Source organism: Leuciscus leuciscus (assembly GCF_965113295.1).
Source record: "Leuciscus leuciscus genome assembly, chromosome: 16".
NCBI lineage: Eukaryota > Metazoa > Chordata > Actinopteri > Cypriniformes > Leuciscidae > Leuciscus > Leuciscus leuciscus.
This window is the reverse complement of record NC_138740.1, coordinates 29,801,069-29,822,448: the sequence shown is the minus strand read 5'-3', so window position 1 is coordinate 29,822,448 and position 21,380 is coordinate 29,801,069. Positions and strand designations below refer to the sequence as shown.

At 37.5% G+C, this 21,380-nt stretch overlaps 2 protein-coding genes across 2 annotated transcripts; both read left to right on the top strand.

The window, feature by feature from the left end:
* Positions 1 to 383: 383 nt before the first annotated feature.
* Positions 384 to 8,039, top strand: entpd2b (ectonucleoside triphosphate diphosphohydrolase 2b). Its single transcript, XM_082142166.1, has 9 exons — positions 384 to 657; positions 1,506 to 1,623; positions 1,858 to 2,008; positions 5,091 to 5,250; positions 5,443 to 5,670; positions 5,817 to 6,086; positions 6,157 to 6,276; positions 6,905 to 7,039; positions 7,218 to 8,039. The coding sequence occupies exons 1-9, from the start codon at positions 541 to 543 to the stop codon at positions 7,425 to 7,427; spliced, it is 1,509 nt and encodes a 502-aa protein (XP_081998292.1). The 5' UTR covers positions 384 to 540; the 3' UTR covers positions 7,428 to 8,039.
* Positions 8,040 to 11,933: 3,894 nt separating this feature from the next.
* Positions 11,934 to 19,465, top strand: zmat1 (zinc finger matrin-type 1). The gene is made up of 7 exons (XM_082141997.1): positions 11,934 to 12,163; positions 13,716 to 13,822; positions 13,907 to 13,993; positions 14,083 to 14,215; positions 15,888 to 16,148; positions 16,936 to 17,026; positions 17,586 to 19,465. Exons 1-7 carry the CDS (start codon positions 12,034 to 12,036, stop codon positions 18,556 to 18,558), a joined length of 1,782 nt encoding a protein of 593 aa, XP_081998123.1. The 5' UTR covers positions 11,934 to 12,033; the 3' UTR covers positions 18,559 to 19,465.
* The last annotated feature ends 1,915 nt before the right edge of the window (positions 19,466 to 21,380 follow it).

Below are 21,380 nucleotides of genomic sequence, written 5' to 3'. Positions count from 1 at the left end.
TTCAGAGCATGCTTTCTGTGTCCGCTTTTGAATAGAGGCAGTGAGCACTGAATGAAGAGAACCCTTGTAAATAAATCTGTTCTCCGTCACATTAGTCCTACTGCACAAGAATGACTCAGACTCAGGATTCTAGTCAGATGCACCAGTGAACACACCATTAGAAGTCACAAACAGATGATACAAAAGATAATTTAGGAATGTTTGGAACACTCCCTCCCTCATTCATTCCACAAAAGATAAAAAAAAAAAAAAAAAAGAAGATTTTTAGATTTATTATTAGTGCAAGACATGTTCTGATTCCACTCCAATCTACAACAATTTGTTAATTTAATGAATCTTTTAACATCATAAAATTAATTAATTAATAATAAATATTAATTGTAAATTAAGTATCTATCTAGATTGAAACTGTCACTGATTGTTTCTATTAGTGGGGCTGGTAGAGAAGTTTGTACTTTTGTGAAGGAGCAGGGGTGGGTGGAGGAGTTGCCCTTGCTCCTTCACTATCCGAATTGCACCAGGCAGACCCCAACTTTACTGATGGATAAACTGTTTGTTAGGTTTGTTGCCTCAGGAACGTTCCTTCTGTTTGGAATCGTGTCTATTCTACTCCTAACTGTACCTATACATGAACTGAGAGAGGAGCCGCAGTACATGGTTAGTATAATTACTTATAAATTCTTGACAATTAAAAATGTAAAAACACTTTCTTTCTTTCTTTCTTTCTTCCTTCCGCTAACTTACATTTTTATGCAGGTTATCTTGATTAGAGGGAGACATGATTTTGGCAAATGGTACAAAGAGGAATTGTGGTGTTTTTGAAATATTATGTTTTGAGCACACACTAATATGCTGTGCTTGTTGTATAATGGGTAATTTATCTCTCAAAGTAGTTCTGAATAGTACTTTACCTGTATATGATTTCACATCCACCCTCGGATACTTAGTAATTCATATCCAATCTCTCCAGAGTCATAGACAACAACATAAAATCTGAAAGACAGATCCTAAACCACAAGTACAAATCTGAAATTATAACCAGATACTTAGTCAGTTTTGCGGCCATGGGGAGGTAAACTTCACAAGGTAAACATTAAGAAAAGTCATTTTGTTTCTTGTGAACCCTGGAACAAATAAAGATGCAGACTCAGAACAGTTTGTTATATCAGATTCTTCTGGGAATTGCATCTCCAAGAGTGTGTCATCGGTCACCAGGTGCATGTAAACCCCTGGGAGCTGTGGGTAAATAACTGTGTGTGACAGGTCACAGAAACACATTTTGTACAAATGCTTATGTTATTGTACTGGAAAATATGCTGGCTTTCGCAGAATATAGTGGTTTCTGCGAATAAACCACTGTCAGAACATCTTTTATGACAATACATTAATCACATACTAAAGAGCAAACTGAACATGGATTTTTAAACCTTTCTCTCTCTCTCTCTCTCTCTCTCTCTCTCTCTCTCTCTCTCTCTCTCTCTCTCTCTCTCTCTCTCCCATTGCAGTATGGGATTGTGCTGGACGCTGGCTCCTCACATACTGCCTTGTACACCTACAGATGGCCAGCGGACAAGTTAAATGGCACAGGCGTGGTCGCCCAGCACAGCGAGTGTCATGTCAAAGGTCAAAAGACTTACTGAAATTCTTCAAATGTATACAGGCAGATAAATGGTGAAGATATTTGACATACAGATAAACATCTAACGCAAAAAACATCTTAAGCATGTTCAGAATCAAAACTAGATTTTCCACAATATATTTTCAGGCATATGAAACTATTTCACTCTGTGAATAGTAATAGTTAAATAGTAAGTAAGTAAATAAATACTGTATGTGTTTTGTGTTCCTATGGCGCAGGAGGAGGAATCTCTGCTTATGCTGGTCAGCGGGGCGCAGCGGGCCGCAGCCTCGAGGCATGCTTGAAGCAGGCCATGCAGGACATTCCCCCAGATAGACATCACCGCACCCCTGTGTATCTTGGAGCCACTGCTGGTATGAGACTTCTGAGGTGAGTGTGTTTTTCTTCTTATGTTACTACATGAAGTATTGAACGTTTTTATGCATAAAAAGATTATATAAAAAAAACCTTTCTGGTTGGCAAAAAGTGAATTTTGCTCAAATAATGTAGGCTACATTGTCAGGAAGATTAAAGGGATAGTTCACCCAAAAATGAAAATTCTGTCATTCACGAGTTCCTTTGCCCATATAATCTTTAAGCTAATAAGGTTAAGTGTATTTGGCTTGCTGTCCGCAGTGGAGGGGCTCGAGGAAGCAGCTTCAACTTGAGATATACCCCCCAGTGGGACTACTAATGCTTGGATGATGAGTATGGTAGCAAGATGCCTAAATTATGTTGGTGGAGTTGGGTAGGTGGAGGGATGCCAAAAAAGATGATGCCAGAGCAAGGTGAGCTCCTGCTAATATGCTCTGGTGGTTAATTGAAAGATTAGATGGGTTCACTCCTCCCGAAATTACATTGTGAACTTCACTAATTTACTCACCCTCACGTTGTTCTAAACCTGAATTAATTTTTTTTTCTTCTGCTGAGCACAAAAGAAGATATTTTGAAGAATGATGATAACCAAACAGGTTTCTGTATTTTTTCCATACTATGTAAGTCAATGGGGCCCTGGGCCTGTTTGGTTACCCATATTCTTCACAATATCTTATTTTGTGCTCAGCAGAAGAAAGAAAATAAATAAATAGTAACATATAAAAAGAAACAAATTTGAGGGGAAATGACTTAGTTCATTAAATAAGAAAAGAGAAGTTGGTTCTATAAGAATTTGCTTTTTGGTTTTGTTTTGTCTAATTTGTACAAATATAGTTATGGCATGAAACTCCAGATTGCCCAGGCTGATAGGTCTTTAACTCAACCTGCCTGAAATCACATCATTCTCTATAGGGCACAGCTGATTGGTTCCTGCTGGATCAGTAGCCAATGAGCTTGCTGCTCATCTTTCTTTCAAATACTCGGTCAGTGTCTGCTATAGCAGTTTGCAGCACGCTTCAGAAAACCTCCACCTTCCCCAGCTCCACTTGTACAGATCTGTTATGGGTAAATCATGTATAATCATCTGTATTGTACAGCAGCAGCATGTCTTACTTGCTCACAGAAGCGTGTTGTGATGTATTGGCAGTAGCAAGTCCCGTACTGCTCTTCAGATTTAGTTGGCCCAATTCCTCAAACCATTCATTCAGTTCTCAAAACAAAGACACATTTCTCAAAACTATTAACACGTTTCACCTGTTTTCAGACACATTCCAATTTTCTCAATGTTTTCTGCAAAAATCTACACAAAATGCCCTCATATTGCACAGGTTTTATGTAACAATGTTCTCATTCAGAAAACACAAACATAACATAATTAACTCAAGTGCCACACTGTGAACTCAAAAAGCACACATTTATCCATGTGTAAACATTAAGTAGCAAAACTGATGACACATCAATCAGAATCTCAGGATAATATAGGCCCACAGGTGATTGGGTGCTTTGGAGAATGAATCCTCGTGGTGAGAGACAAAGAGGAAGAGGAAGGGAAAGGAAAAGAGAAATGAAGGGGACGGGGTCAAGGAGATTTTGTTCCTGATGATATTCAAAGCACTATAGTTAACCACGTTCTTGTGCATGGAATGACCATGAGGGGAGTACAGGCTCATCTACAGGGTTTTTACTCACACATACAGTGCAGTACACAAAACAACAGCATTACTTTAGCTGACAGAACTTTCAATAGTCTATGTACTGTAATAGTCTATGTACCGTAACAGTAATAGCACATGTTGTACGCCCTCAAACTCGTAAAACGTCGGACAGACGTTGGATTTTGGTTGGAAATGAAAGTTGGGTTGACGTCAGAACACGACTGATGTTGGTTTCTGACATCAATCTGATTTTCATTTTCAACGTTGGGTTTGGTCTTCTAAATGCGAATTTTGTCATTGTTTTGGAGCACACTAGCTTATAGATAACAGTACGGCTAACATAGGCCTATTCATACTAAAAGCCAAAAAACTTTTCATAGAGACTTTAAATAGGGCACTATTTGAGGGAACAGCCATTTGGTTGTCCAAAACCATTGTGGACGTTATTGAGTGCACTTATTCAATCTCACATTCAATCCCACTTCTGGAACTGTGTTCAAGAAATAAGTTTGATATTGCTATGAGGGTATGGGGCAATTTCGGACACAACCAATATCTGATTAACGTGAATATTATTACTAGTCTTCTCGACTAGATGTCATCTTTTTTTCTTTTTTCTTTTTTTTTTACCTTGTAGGATGTTATAACAGGGTCTCCGAGACTAAAGTTTGATTGTGACTGTGGTGGCAAACCATTTTCTATTACTGAATAAGAGACAAACATGTATCAATTGTCTTTAAAGATTATTTATAAGGAAAGGTCAGCAATCATAGTTATACAAAGTGGCTGCAGAGTGTGACAACGAGAGGAGGGCATCCTTCCTTCTTTATAGTACTGGCTCCCCCAAGGTTATTTCTCGAGGCTAAACTGAAGATATGTCTCAGCCATAACTAACACATTGTTTAGACTTGTTTATCATATTCTACCTTTGAATGGAGACCCTCTGTCTCGGTCATACATTTAGAAACACATTACTTTTTGTCAAGTCTCGTATACAAAGTCATACACATACATACTAAGATTCTATGAATATAAGAAAATGCAAACATATAGAACATATTAAATTTCTTCCACATGACAAAAAAGACAAAAATGTGTTTTTGACTAAAATATTTGATTTTGACATTGAGATTTGTACAAGTTTCTATATTGTGTTTATATTTGTGAGAAAATGGTGAATTATTTCATGAATGTGTGTTAGCAATCGAGAAAAACGGTAACATTGTCATTTCCATTACCATGTCAAATACTCAGAGAGTTGCCATGACAGAAATTTAGTGTCTTAAGTGTCCAAAAACCTTTTGGGGCCATTGTAGACTATATTCTGTCTGTAAATATTTTATATGTAATATTTTTGGTCTGCCAGAATGACATTTGCTGTTGGCTTTTTTTTTTTCATCCTTCAGATACATTTAATTTTCACTGTCTTTTACTTTCTCCAGAATTACCAGTCCCGACAAAGCATTTAAGGTTCTTCAAGAAGTCAAACAGAAAATCAAATCTTTTCCATTTAGCTTTCGAGGAGCAGTCATTTTGAGTGGTCAAGAAGAGGGGGTTTACGGTTGGATCACTGTGAACTACCTCCTTGAAAACTTCATAAAGGTACTTTCATTCTGTTAGAGTATGATCTTTTGGTCAGTCAAAGTCAATAATTATACTTAAGCTTTGTCACTTCTAAAACAGAGTTCTAAATATTAAGCCAGTGAGTGTTTTGATTTATGGTTACCAGTTTCTCAACTGCTTGGGCCATCTAGTGGCCGTTTTCTGTCTTTGTTTGCTCATTTCCACATGTAGTATGGCTATGTGGGCCGGTGGCTTAACCCTGGCAGAAAAACAGTCGGAGCGTTGGATTTAGGTGGGGCGTCCACACAGATCACCTTTGAGACCCCAGAGAAAGTTGAAAACGAGAGAAACCACATGACCTTGCGTCTCTACGGGCAAGAGTATTCCCTCTACACACATAGTTACCTGTGCTATGGTAAAGAAGAGGCTCTGCGCATGATCCTGGCCTACCTGGTTACAGTATGATGCATCACAAATCAAATGATACTGCAATATATGTTATGTAGACACTTGGTCATAAACAAACTTCTTTTTGTCCTGATTCTTTTTGTCCTGTGAGTAAATAACATCACAGTTAACACTCATCTAGTATGTCTTAATTTCAGTCGCAGGGTAATACTAGCAATGTGTATCATCCCTGCTACCCATCTGACTTCACTGATGTCTTCAAGATGGAGGAAGTGTTTGACTCGCCTTGTGCAGCGTCAAGGAGACCCAAAACTTACGACCCTCATTCGTGGATCAGAGTGCAAGGCACCGGGGACTACCAAAGCTGCCTTGGCAACACTTCTGAAATATTTTCCTTCCACTCCTGCCCCTTTTCTCAGTGTTCCTTTAATGGAGTTTTCCAGCCCAACATCAGAGGGGGCTTCATGGTGAGGGGCCCAGAAATGGTCATATGAGTTTAATAGAATATAGCATCTTATGCATTTCTCTTTCTTTCAGGCCTTCTCCGCCTATTTCTTCACTCACAGTTATCTCCAGGAAAGTACAGGGATAAAGATCAGCACCTCTGCTCAGCTAGAGGAGGCTACGCAGGCTGTGTGTAATATGACCATAGAAGAGGTATAATATGTGAGTGTGTGTGCATATGTGTGAGAATAGCACCATTTGCCAATAAATCAAATAAATCTCATGATATGTCCATGTCACCTCAGATTGAAAATGACAATTAAGCACATTTTCACCCAAATCAAATTGCATCTGGATTTAGTTGGTTAGTTAGTTGGTTGTTTTATATTTTGTATTACAATTTTTTACAAAAAAATACTCATTCAAAATGTTATATCTATCAGCATAAATTGAAACCAGTACAACAAATACTATGATGTATGAAACATGATGTACCTTCCCATTTAAATAATATATCATTCGTTTTTCATGCATTGTACAGTAGAAATAAGAATGAGGTTACTGTAATTTGCATTAAAGTAACGAGAATAATAAAATAAAAAATCGTGAAAATAATGGCAATGAAAGAGATCTTATTAGGCCTATATATATGAGAAAGAGATTTCTGGGTGAAATATTAAATGGATATTTTCTAGACAGTTTTTATGAGTTTGACAAACATATAACTTACTAGTAAAAAGTTGAGGTACTGCTCATAAAAATGTGTCTGCTTGTGATAAATACACCGCCGCATTGCATAGTCCTAAATCTAATTCATATCAATATCTCCTGTTCATTATAGATGACCAAGAAAGCCCCCGACTTGAAAAAATACCTGAAGGATTATTGTGCAGTTGCAGTGTATATACAAGTGCTAATGCTTAGGGGTTATAGCTTTGATGAACATTCGTTCCAAAATGTTGCTTTCCAGAAAAAGGTGAGTTTATCAACATGGTGATACAGTATAACAGAACCAGTTTAACTTCTGAATTGGGCAAGACAAACCATTTTTCCAGTTTGCTGCTAATTAAAATGCAAAATTTGACAATTATGTGAATGTGCAGTATGCAAACCCCCCCCCAAACCAAACTTTCAATCTCTACTATATGTTTCAGGCAGGTGAGGCCTCTGTGGGCTGGGCTCTGGGTTATATACTCAGTGTGAGCAGTCTTCTTCCAGAGGAACCTGTGGGGATTAGGAAGGGCTTGTGTCCTGCGGCATGGATCGGTTTGTTGATTCTCCTAACCGTCCTCCTCACTGCCACCGTCTGTTACATGGCTCTCCTAGTGATCCGGAAGAAAAGGAGGAATGGAGGTGTCTCATAGCACACTCTTATGCCATACAGTTATTTTCTGTTTTGTTTCTTTGCTTGGACAGACTCGTCTTCAAATACGCTCCACAAAACTTATTTTTACATGAGTAATGCATTCCTATAAACGGTCAGTGACAATATTGCATCTAATTTAACTATGCATCTATTTTGCCACTGACAAATGGTCACTGAAAGATATGATTTATGTGCTGCATCAAACCATATGAAAGTAATTTGGAATTAAATTCATGAAACAAGGAATTAATAATACTAAATGGTATGATATGACAGTCCTTCACTAGCCTATATCATTTGATTAATTTGATACCATCACTGTATTATACCTTCACAGTTTTATAAGGAACATTGTTACTATTTTAACAGATTTCAGTTGATTTCTTAGTCTTTTTTTTTCTCTTGTGTTATACACTAATCAACTTTATTCAAGGAATGATATGTATTTTCTATGAGAACTGTCTCCAGTGTCTTCAGTGATCCAGAACTGTATAGTTATTCGTCTCTATTTTTGCCCAGTTCATATTTGTCTTCAGTTAATGTATTAGAAATGCATGGCTTTTCACCTGTTTCTCAGACTGAAGGAATAAATCATAATGTTAATAAATCACCAACCTGAATTCATTTCAGATGCAGGTTTCTGATATGCCAAATAAGTTGTTGTTTTTTAACTATATTTTACTCTTTACTATATTTTAACTGTTTACCAGATACTAGGCTACAGTTTAACCGGTTAGCCAACACAGAAAAAGAAATGAAGCAAAATGACGTTGATTCTGACACTGTTAAAATGAGATCCCATTTTACTGTATTATTATTTTACAGTAGTAGTAATAATATCTGCATGCTTTTTATTTTAAGTCAAGTCAAGTCAAGTTTATTTGTATAGCGCTTTTCACAATACAGATTGTATCAAAGCAGCTTCACAGTATTAAATTAAAATAATACAACAAAATTTGTTTCAAGATGAATTTATTGATTGATAAAATTAAATTAAATATCCCCAAAATATCCCCAACTGAGCAAGCCAAAGGCAACAGTGGCAAGGAACCGAAAAACTTCATCAAGTGACCTAATGGTGTCCTAAAACTCCATCAGGTGACCTAATGGAGAAAAAAAACCTTGGGAGAACCCAGGCTCAGTCGGGGGCCAGTTCTCCTCTGGCATTTATGAGCTAGAGGCCGGATTGTAGTTTGAACTGTAGGATTATATGAATGCCTGGCTGAAGAGATGCGACTTTAATCTAGTTTTAAACTGGGAGAGCGAGTCTGAGCAACGAACAGTATCAGGAAGACTATTCCAGAGTTTTGGAGCCAAATGTGAGAATGCTCTCCCTCCTTTGGTGGTTCTGGATATCCTAGGTATGACCAAAAGCCTTGAATTTAGTGATCTTAAAGAGCGCGATGGATTATAGGGTGATAAAAGATCCGTTAAATAGACTGGAGCTAAGCCGTTTAGGGCTTTATAAGTCAGTAGCAATACCTTATAATTAATACGGAACTTTATAGGTAACCAATGCAGTGATGATAAAATCGGTGTTATATGATCATATTTTCTTGATCTAGTAAGAACTCTAGCGGCGGCATTTTGGACTAACTGTAGCTTGTTTATTGAGGATGCAGGACAACCAGCTAGTAAAGCATTACAGTAATCCAGTCTCGAGGTCATGAATGCATGAACTAACTTTTCTGCATCAGAAACTGATAGCATATTACGTAGCTTAGCAATGTTTCTAAGGTGGAAAAAGGCTGTTTTTGTAACATATGAAATATGATTTTCAAAAGACAGGTTGCAATCGAGTATAACACCCAGGTCTTTTACTGTAGAGGATAAAGTAACAGGACATCCTATGATGTTAAAGTTGTATTGTGCGAGGTTTTGTGGGCGGTTTTTTGAACCGATAAGTATTACCTCTGTCTTGTCTGGATTTAATAAAAGAAAATTACGGGTCATCCAATCTTTTATATCTTTAACACACTCTGTCAATTTGGAAAATTTTGCGTTTTCATCCGGCCGTGATGAAATATATATTTGAGTGTCATCAGCATAACAATGGAAACTAATTCCATGTTTCCTTATAATATTTCCAAGTGGCATCATATATATTGAAAATAACAGAGGGCCTAACACAGATCCCTGCGGCACTCCATAGTTTACTGGAGTTATGATCGATTTTTCTCCATTTAAATAGACAAAATGGTAGCGGTCAGATAGGTATGATTTGAACCAGCTTAGTGCTTGTCCTTGAACACCAGTATAATTTTGTAGTCGATCTAAGAGTAATGTATGATCTATAGTATCGAACGCAGCACTAAGATCAAGTAAAACTAGTATTGAGATACAGCCTTGGTCAGAAGCTAAAAGTAAATCATTTGTGATTTTAACGAGCGCAGTTTCAGTGCTATGATGCGGTCTGAATCCAGACTGAAACTTTTCATAGATCTCATTTTGTTGCAAGAAAGAGCCCAGTTGAGCGGACACCACTTTTTCTAATATTTTAGACATAAATGGAAGATTTGAAATGGGTCTATAATTTGCTAGATTATTATGATCTAATTGTGGTTTCTTAATGAGAGGTTTTATAACTGCCAGTTTAAATGTTCTTGGAACATGACCTAAAGATAAAGACGAGTTAATAATATTGAGGAGAGGATCTTCCACTACAGGTAACACTTCTTTCAGTAGTTTAGTTGGTATAGGATCTAATAAACATGTTGTTGTTTTAGATGAAGTGATAAGTTTATTTAACTCTTTTTGTTCTATAGTTGTAAAGCACTGTAATTGTTCTTTCGGGGTGATAATTGAAGCTGAATTATAAGGCGCGATTGAAGATTGAACGTTTACAATTGTGGTTCTGATGCTTTCTATTTTCTCAGTGAAGAAGTTCATGAAATCATTACTACTGAACTGTAACGGGATATTTTGTTCGGGTGACGTCTGTTTATTTGTTAGTCTAGCCACGGTGTTAAATAAAAACCTTGGATTGTTTTGGTTGTTTTCTATTAGTTTGCGGAGGTGCTCAGCCCTGGCCGCTTTTAGGGCCTTTTTATAACGTGACATACTGTCTTTCCACGTGATTCTAAAGACCTCTAAATTAGTTTGTTTCCATTTACGCTCTAAAATACGCGTTTCTCTCTTTAAAACATGCGTAGTATTGTTATACCATGGTGCTTTATTTTTCTCTCTGACCTTTTTTAATTTAATAGGTGCAACCACATCCAATGTTCTAGAGAGAATGGTGCTCATAGTGCTAGTTAGTTCTTCTAGTTCATCTGTTTGTTTGGGTTCAGGCAGCAGCTGAGACAGATTAGATAAGCAATTTGAGAAATTATCTATGGTGGATGGGAGGATTGTTCTGCCTGGTTGATAACGCGACGCCGCATGACATATTACAGCAGTACGTAATATGCAAGTTACCATGTAGTGATCAGTGACTTCATCACTTTGTGGAATGATATCTATATCGGTTGGATCGGTTCCATGTGATATAATTAAATCGAGTGTATGATTAAGACGATGTGTTGGTCCGGTGACGTTTTGCTTGACCCCAAATGAATTTAATAAATCTGTAAACGCAGCTCCTAACGCATCATTTGGATTATCTACGTGTATGTTAAAATCTCCAACAATTAGTGCTTTATCGACATTGACTAATAGGTCTGAGAGAAAATCTGCAAACTCTTTTAGGAAATCAGCGTAAGGCCCTGGCGGTCTATATACGGTAGCCAAGGCTAGAGATAATAGGGATGTTTTTCTAACATCTAAGAGCGTAACATTTAGTACAAGTACTTCAAATGAAATAAACTTATAACCCGTTTTCTGGGTAACATTTAGAATATCTTTATAAATGGTTGCAACACCTCCGCCACGACCAATCAGACGGGGCTCATGCTTATAACAGTATCCAGGAGGAGTAGACTCATTAATACCGAAATAATCATTTGGTTTAAGCCAGGTTTCAGTAAGGCAAAGTATATCGAAGCTATTATCTGTGACTATTTCATTTACAATAACTGCCTTAGGTGTGAGTGATCTAATGTTTAGAAGACCTAGCTTTAGAAATAGTTTTTGTTTACTAATAGCAACATTTTCTGTTTTAATAACAATTAGATTTTTCCTAGATCCTGCATTAGATTTATTATTTGATCTCACTAAACGAGGAATAGACACGGTTTCTATGCAATGTTCTACACTAGTATTTATATCAGTTGAATTGGTGCAGCAGAGACTATGATTTGGACTTTTGGTTACTAGTCAAAGGGTATTTTAGCAGAAACGATGCTTATACCATTGACTATATAATTGCATACTTCATATAAGATGTAGTGCATCATGATATATTTGGTTTATTTAATAATACAAAGGTTATATTTAATGATAGGTAGGCTATTTAATCTCGAATAACATAAAAACACCAGATGGTGGCAGTAAGCATCTGCTCAATTCAATGGCTGGCACGTAAAGAAACGTGATTATGATCATTATACTGCGCATGCGCTCTGCGCACATCACTTCCCTTCATATCCTAGACATTACCATGTAGAGCTCTCTGGCATTTTAGCTAAATTTGCTTCAATTTTTGATTTATTTCCAGGTTTAAAGAAATGTCCGAGCTTGAAGCTAGTGTATCGTGTTCTCCGCAGTGTGCGGAAACTGACAATATCAAAAATACAGACGATATCAATCCAGAAACAGTACAAAACACTAACACCAATATTTCTCAGGTTGAAGAAGGTGAGTCTATCAGTTGAAACCCTTCAAAAACTTACAAAATGCAGTCATATGGAGTTTATTTGCATCGAATGTTTGTGTTTGAGTTGTTTGAGATGGATTCATGGGTGGTAATAAAGCTTAGCGAGCCAACAAGCTAGGCTAGGCTAAATATTAACACCCATGATTATTCACCTTAAACAACCACCACAAAAATCCCTTTTTTAACAACAATCTTTTGTGTTTAAGTAGTGCATCGGCTGAAAATACACGATACGACACAAAACGTGGGTTTAATGAAACAAAACATCGTGTAGATCGGTTAATTCGACGATTAAACCACAATCTAGCCAGATAGCTAATGTATTTTTAGCCTAAACTAATCCTTATTCTTGAAAATAACAGCTGGTTTGTGCAAATCTAAAACGTTTTAGTGCGTTTTCAGCTTTTTTATTATTACTTATATTTCTAACTAATTTGTCATTTTATTTAAATAAAAAAATAGTATTTGTATAAAAAATGCGTCTTTTTTTATGAGACAGCAGTACAAACAAATGAACATTAAAAAATCCAAATCTAGTTGATGAATTCTACTAGGATGAATTCCTTTTTAATTCAATTTTATTACTTGTAACATTTTGTGACTAAATTGTTTGAACTGGGAGTTCAACGACACATTCAGGGAACAAACTGCCCTGTCGAGGGAACTGAAATCACCATTTTATGCAAATAAGTAGAATTCATGTAAGTTTGACATGAACATCACTCTTCCATTTATAGATATGTACATTGCAGCAGTGCATTCATTAAAATATTGGCAAAAGAAATCACAGCATGCACTAATTGTCTATTTAGTGATGCACAATATAATTTATTATAATTTTTCAAATCAGTGAAATTTTAATAATTTAGTTTTTACATTATAATGTGATGCCTAGAACTATTGGTCTTTAACTGTGTTTGTGTGTTTTTAATCATTAAAAAAAAAATTATATCGGTCATTTATCAGTCAAGCATAGCATGAAAATAACTGGTTGCATCCTTAATTCTGTTATTTATTTATTTTTAACATTTTGACTTGTTCCACTAGTTTTTGCTCCACAAGAACTGTATATACTATTACTAGTATGTTTTGCTTGCACACATTGGGCCTCATTCATGAAATATGAGCAGAACGAATTCCTCTGTAAATCGTCCGTAATACCATTCTTGTGTGAATTGTCGCATTCAGATCAGTCCAACAGTTTATGTGAGCATTAATTCATGAACAGAATTCATTCTGCTCATGCTCGTCATTTGTTAAATCAATTTTGATAAATACTGATAACCAGATATAATTATATTTCTAAGAGACACAGTACAGTACTCTCCATTTATTGTTGACTAGTATTACTGAATGCCTCACTTTGAATCTAAAATCCATTTCTAATCATAAATGTCATGCCCCATGAAAATCTGTGCTAATGAGATCCCGTCTACACAAACCACATCACTCAACAAAAATATGTTCCAAGTAATTTCAATCCTTAAAGCCACTCTGTTTAAATGTGTACATTATTGTCTGATTTTCCTGCAGGGTCTCAAAGTGACAGTGATCTTCTCAAAGGCCTGTTGACGGATAACTTCTGTCATGTGTGTGAAGCAACCCTGATTCACGAGTCCCAGAGACTTTCTCATTATGAGGTTTGTGAAATCAAGTTTTTCTGTTTCAAGTTTATCTCAAAAGGGCTGCAGTCATATTTCTAACACTGCTTTCTATGCTACCAGGGGAAAAAGCATGCACAAAGAGTCAGGATGTACTTGAACAACAAAGCTAAAACGAACATGACGAGCCAAGACTGTGGAGGCCTATTGGTATGTAACAGATCATAGAATATGCATGTATTGCTTTTAAGTGTGTTAGCGTGCTATAATTCTTCATATTTTGTTCTTTTTTGTTACAGAGAGGTCTGTCTGCTGAGAAGTTCTGCGAGCTGTGCAGCATGGTGTTCAGCTCCCCCACTGTGGCCAAGTCGCATTATGAGGGCAAAGTTCATGCCAAGAACATGAGAAAAAACAATCCTCCACCTCCTGGAGGTGAGTCAAATTCAATCTGGGATCTGGCTTTTCACCATTGTGGGCAAAACTAGGGCTGTGACGGTATGGGATTTTTTCTTAACGCGGTAAAGAAGCAACAAATCTCGCGGTTTGGCGGTTAACCGACCCCCCCACCCACCCCCAAAAAAAATAAAATAAATAAATAAATCACCCGCGGCCGCGTCACACACTGCAGACGCGATCAAGAACGCATGTAGCTTGTAAATGACAATGGAAATGAATAACATAAAGCAGTATTCTTTATTAACAAATTAACATTTAATTAAATTGTAAATATGAATAATTAACTATTAATTAAGGCCGGCGACACACTGGCTGCATGGTGTGAGTGTGGCGTTTCTGTTGCGTGTCAGCTGCGTGGCTTTTTTTATGTCTTTGCACACCAGAAACAGCGCTGCTGCTGCTAGGTGACATATAAGCCTCATTGGTGATATATTCGACATATGGGGAGAGAGTTGTGGAAGGCCTATACTTAATGTTAAACATAAATATATAACCGCAAAGACAGCGTCGGCAGTATTGATGGCAAAATAGGCTACAGAATATTTAGTTCTGTATTGACAGGTGCAATATTTGAAAATCGATCATATTTTTTTTAATTACATTTGTATCTGCATTTATGTCAAAACCTAAACTTTCAAACATCAAAATGTAATTTATTAATATGTATTCATGTCAAAATGACATACAAACATTTTTTTCCTATTCTATTTTGCCAGGAAACGCTTCCAACAGGCTTGCGTGAAAAATAGGCGTCGGTTCTATTTCTAGCATGCACGCTTTTTTCCGCGCGCCTCGTGCCGCAACTGAGACGCGCGTCTCACGCAGGCACACAGTGTGCAAGCTTTAACCTGTTAACATGGGAGCCGAAATAAAAACGGACACGCCACGCAGCCAGTGTGTCGCCGACCTAAGGTAGGTGTGCTGCACTTAAGTCCAGCAAACGCCACAGGATGGTTAATTTTTCTAAGATGTGGTCTTAAGTTAGTGGTATTTCCTCACGAGACGGATACTTTTGTGCGACAAATACGGCATATTGCCTTGTCCAAATTCACCGGGTTCCCCTTAATTGTCACCTGCCTCAAAGGCGACACAGTATTTGGCTTAGACACTATATTCGTGGCTATTTTTTGAATAATGTCATTCGGATAGCGCCGTCAACTGTTATTGCCTATACCACATAAGAGAGATCGCTACTTGCAATTAAAATCTAACTCCAACTGTTTACGTTATGCTTGTCTTTTATGCCTGTGTTTGTTTGTATTTAATTGAACATTATCTGTAAACATCACAAGTACTGAAACCTAGCAGTTAATTAATAATAATCAGAAACACACAAAAAAATAAATCCCCCATATGTTTAACGGACTGTCCCTCCCTTGCGCAGGAAGCGTTTTTTTTTCTCCAGAAGCACTTGAACATGGGACTCGCAGAATACAGTAAATTATAAGCAAATATTAATGTGTTTATAGTTCATATCACACACCATATGCACTCCTGTAACTTTCAAAAAAAAAAGAAAAAAAAAAGTGCGGTGATGACCTCACACCGCGGTAGGCATCTCATTAACGCGATATTGCGGTGATGCGGTTATCGTCACACCCCTAGGCAAAACCTCTCATAAACGCCTTTCAAATGATTCTACTTTCAGTGCCCGTCCTAGAATCCACATCTCCAGTTGCCATCCCGTCGGTGAATGCTGTACAAAACCCGATCAGTCAGGAGCAGAGCGATACTTCTGGTTCGGCCGATCAAGAGGTTGACCTCGATGACCCCAACAAGTACTGTGCGCTGTGCAGCGCTTCCTTCAACAACCCTCTGGTTGCTCAGCAGCACTACAGCGGCCGGAAGCATCAGCGGAACCAGGCCCGAATTGAGATGCTGGACCAGATGGGGGAACAGTCAGAACATGGTATACATTAATATACATCTGCATCTACCAAATTTGTTTATTAATATTAAAATTAATTAATGTTTTAATTTAATAATATTAATAATAATGTTTTTTAATTATCTGATTTTAAATAAACTTATTTAAATTAATTCATTTTAATTGATTAAAATGATTTCAATTAAATTACATTTTAATCTGTCTCTTTTGTCCACTTTCGACCACTTCTGTCTTGACTTCTTCGAGGGGAGGGTCTATGGGCGGGTACATTTATGTTGTTTTCATATATTTTGATCTAATGGACAAAATAAGCTCACAAAATGTGCATATGAACATGCAGAAAGACGATGGAAAAACATACGGAGAGAAGCGGCTTTCGTTTCGAGTGCATGTTAGAAATCAGGAATGGTGAGAGAACATTGTGCTTGGTACATTTTTCATCTTCAAACCAAACTTGGTTCTCAAGCAGACAAAGTTTAAATCCCGTCTGGCTAGCACGCTTCCCATAATGTTTACACATTAAGTCTTTTGTGTCTGTTTGAATCCGTTTTTGACTAACTCTGGAAGTGGTCGAGAGTGGACAAGCTCAGAACGTTTTACACCCCTTTTACACCTGTATTTAGTGTCGTCCACTTGTGATCCGATCGACCAAAACAGGTCATACTGTATGTAATCCATTAATGTAAACAGAAATGTTGTAGTCAGTTCACTTATTATTGAAGATTCATGTTTTGAGGATTTACATTTGATGTTTGCTTTATTTCCTTGTTATTCTCATACTTTTTTATTTTCCTCTCACTCACTACAGTGAGCTCCCTGACTTGCCCGATTTGTTGTCTGGCGCTCAGCTCAATAGAGATGTACCAGGCACACATGCAGGGAAACAAACACTTCACCAAGTGAGTGACGTCACTTTCATTAATTATTTCATTTGATGCCATATTTTGTTGTAGCCACTAGGGTTTGGATCTTGGTTTAGAAGACTGATCTTTAGCTTTCATTTGCGAAAGGTCGATATATCGGCTAGGCCAATTAGTCAGCCAATATTTGACATTTTTACATAATCGATTATATAACCATGGATTCTTCATGAATGAACTTCCAAGTGAACATTGTCTGCTTTCAAATAATTTAAAGGAAAAATTCAATCAGAATGAATCTTATTTACTTTCTAAATATACCTTCATCGATAAAATGCTGCCATAGATTTTTTTCTGTTTGAATGTTCTATATAAATATGTAGGATTAGTGAAATAAAATGTGTTGCAAATGAACAAATTTCCTGTAAACTTAAAAAAAAAAAAAAGACATATACATATTGCTATTACTTCTGCATTTTACTTATTTGCATACGCTATTGGAAAACCCGTATTGGTTGCAAATATTTTGATCCTAATCTGCTTGTTATCAGCCATCTGAATCAGTGAAATTGACTTTGTAATTCATCTTGATCCTTAGAGAGAAGAAAGTTATGGATCTATGCAAATCTCAGAAGAAAGTGTATGACTCCTTCCAGGATGAGCTGGCTGACTACATCCAGGTGCAGAAGGCCCGGGGACTGGAGCCCAAAGCAGGGCCCGGCACTTTGGGACAAGCAAGCAATGTTCTGGATGAGAGTACAACGGAAGGTCCACTAAAAGGAGAAGAAATGCCTCATCCTGGCCAGTTGATGCCATGTTTTCCACCTCCTGGTTTTCCTCGACCTCACTGGCCCCCACAATTCCAGTCTCAGGTCCCTCAGTTTGGCTTTGGGGTGAGAGGCCCTGTCCCACACTATCGGCCTGGATATATGCCACAACCCCGTCCTCCATTCATACCCGGTCAACTATATAAAAAAGGGAGGAGCCCTGAGTCATTTAGCTCCTCCTCTTTCTCAGGTTCCTCCTCCTATAATAGCAGCAGTAGTGACAGCAGCAGTGACGACAGCAGAGAGAGGAGGAGACGGAAGAGGAAGATGAGAAAGCGAGGGAAGAGCAGAAGAGATCAAGAGGATGGGTCTGATACGGAAAGGAGAGGGAGGGAAGGAGAAGCGGAACGGGGTGAAAGGAAAAAGAGGCTGAAGGGAGACAGGAGAGGAAGTGTAGAAAGAGAAGAGGATAGGAATAAGAAATGGAAGGAGAGAAGAAAAAGAGACAGAAGCTCTAGCGAAGACGAGGAAAGCAGAAGTAAAAGAAGACCAAGCAAGAAAAGTAGGAGGCACGGGGATGGACAGCATGCAAAGAGACAAAAAGAAGAGAACCTCTTGGAGAAACAAGAGGTTGTGGTGCAAAATGAGGAAGCACAGGGAAGAGTGGAGGAAAGGACAGAAACAAAAGATGGCAAACAAAAACACAAAAAAGAGAAGAAAAAAGGAAAAGAGAAGATGAATCAAGAAGACAACAGGACAGAGGAGGAAAGGCTCTGGGATGAAACTATTCTTGGTGTTTTTTAAAGACTGTACGATGATGGTTTGACAGTATTGTTGTAATAAAACTGCACGGGACCTCAGAAGAGCGCTAAAATCTACTGGACCCATCTCACAATTTATGCTCTCCGAAGAACTCTTAAAGCCTTTCTTTCATACAGAAAATCATCTGCTCTCAATTCCTTTTTAAGGAATCAAAAATGGAAATTTTTTTCATTTACTTAATTTAATTTCAAACCCATATTACTTTCTATTTTTCTATGGAACACAAAAGTAGATGTTTTGAAGAATGTTCATGCTGCATTTTCCAATGCAATGAATGTGAATGGAAGCTGTCAATCTCTAAAAATATCAAAAATATGTAGTCAATACAACTTAATGCACTATATGTTTGTGATGTATAGATATTATACACTGAAAATATTGCAGTCTCCATTTCCACATATTCAAACTGCTATTCATCTTGCTGTGACACTTAAGGACTTTTGTCAAATGCAAAGCTATCACATGACACCAAAAGGCTTCATATTGCACAAGTTGTTTGAACTACCTGGTACATAAAAGGTGCTTTTTTTGTCATTTGTAGAGCTTGACAGCATCCATCCACTTTAACAGCGTGGAAAAGAGCAGTGTAAACATTATCCTAAACCTCTCCTTTTGTGTTCCACAGAATAAAGGAAGTCATACAAGTTTGGAATGACATGAGGGTGAGAAAATGATCATTCTAGGATGAACTATTCCTTGAAATGCTCAGGACTACAGACTATATAGGATGTCTCTAGAGCTGCACTCTTCTATTGGAGAAATCAGTAGAAATGTTATACTTTGTGCTGTGATGCAAAAACACACTACATGAGCCATCCACCAGTGTATCCTTCAACTTGCTTCATGCTTTGATCAAATAAACCCCTCCCGCTGTTTATGTCAGCATAGATTTAGTATTTATTGTTGATTTGTTTTCTAAAGATCTCATACATGAAGATATCCTTATGCTCATGACATAATTGAAGCATTTCCACTTTTAGCCTCAAGGGGGAGCTGATTGCCAGCATGTACACTGGATCCAGAACTGCTAGAAACGCCTTTCAAACCCTGACTCTTCTAGAAAGACGTCAATAATGAAAGGCGAGAATAATATGAAGAATTGTCTGAATAGAGGTCAGATTTGCACATTGTAAACATTTCCCTGTATCAGGAGAGCTCAAACTGCAATCCTTTGTTTTGTTTTATTTGTGTGTGTGTGAAAGAGTAAGGTAACATCAGCCTCATTCGATGCAGCAGCATACAGGAATATTTTTGTTTGCAGGTCTAACAGGTGCAGGAGTTAAATGAGGACACGATTGCTACTCTGTTGACCTCTTTCTTGCATAGAGCTGCATTTCCCTTTTTGAGAGTTCGAACTATTATCACAATCAAGAAATCATGCGTATCTGATTTCCAATGGTATTCTCAACTCAATTCTTGGTTTTAGAGAACTTTCTGACTTCTCATGGAACATATTTATTGTGGGGAAAACGATTGTAAATGAGTTTCAAATGAGTTCATCACACTCGCATGTGAAATGGGATGATTCAGTCAAAAATGACAATTCTGTAATTTACTAACCCTCATGTCGTTCCAAATTCGTATGCGAATTGGGATTAGGGCTGGTAAACTCCAAAATTACAATAAAACGCATCATGAAATTATCATTAAAGGCTTTTGTGCTATATTCCATTTATTTATATTATTTTATATATTTTTTTTTTTTTGGAGTCAATAACAGACCAAAATTCATTATTCAGTGAAGAGGCCTTCTGTCTGCACCTATTCAAAGATTCAACGTGAGATTTGACATCAATGAAAGTAACCAATCATCAATGATGCTTGCATGACACTTTCTGTTTCCCAATTTTGATAGAGTTTGAATATGCATATAAGCACAAGTGATATTTAATATAATTTGATTGGTTTCTGAATGATCATGTGACACTGAAGGCTGGAGTGATGATGCTGAAAATTAAGCTTCGCCAACATAGGAATAAATTACACTTTAAAACAGTTATTTGAAATTGTGAATATATCAGTTTTTTACTGTTTTTTTTTTTTTAATATATATATATATATATGCACCCTTGGTGAGCAGAAGAGACTTCTTTCAAAAACATACAAAGAATCTTAACCACACTTTAGACTTGTAGTGTACATGGAACGACATGATTGTGAGTAGCCTATATGATTTTGTGTGAATCGAACTATCACTTTAATTTGCATCTAGGATTAATTCTAATGTTTGTAATTCTAATGATCATGTTCTGATCTTCAAATGCACTTTAATGCATATTAAATTGTGGATCTAACACCTGTTCCTTCTCACGCAGTTTTTGTACTTCAGAACTTTATGAACTTTTTTCCTAAGCCTTTGTAACCACAGAGTTGAAAGCCCTCCGTCGACAGTCGCACTGAAGCGTTCTCTCGAGCCCCCTGAGATCTCCTGTTTTCAAAGAATCGTGCGGTTCGACTCCCTGTGTCTTAGTCGTAGCCTCGACCTCCGAGGCATGTGCGTCTCCCACATCCTCCCCTCTTCACGACCCCTCCACGGGCCCATGAGCCCCTTCAGCCCTCCTCAAGAGACGAGGGCCAATGAGCGAGATCTCAAAACTCCCACACAAGCCCCCCCCCCCTGAGCTTCAGGCTCCAGAGGCCCACACACTCAAACACTTCATTAGTGCAGTTTATCTAGAACGCGGAGTGGAAAACCAGCATGTTGGCTTGTTCAATGAATTGATAAATGTTGTGCTTCTGAACAAAACCAACGGTTTGACCTTGTGGCGCTAAAGTTGAACTGCGAGCTCGGCCTGCAGTTTTGT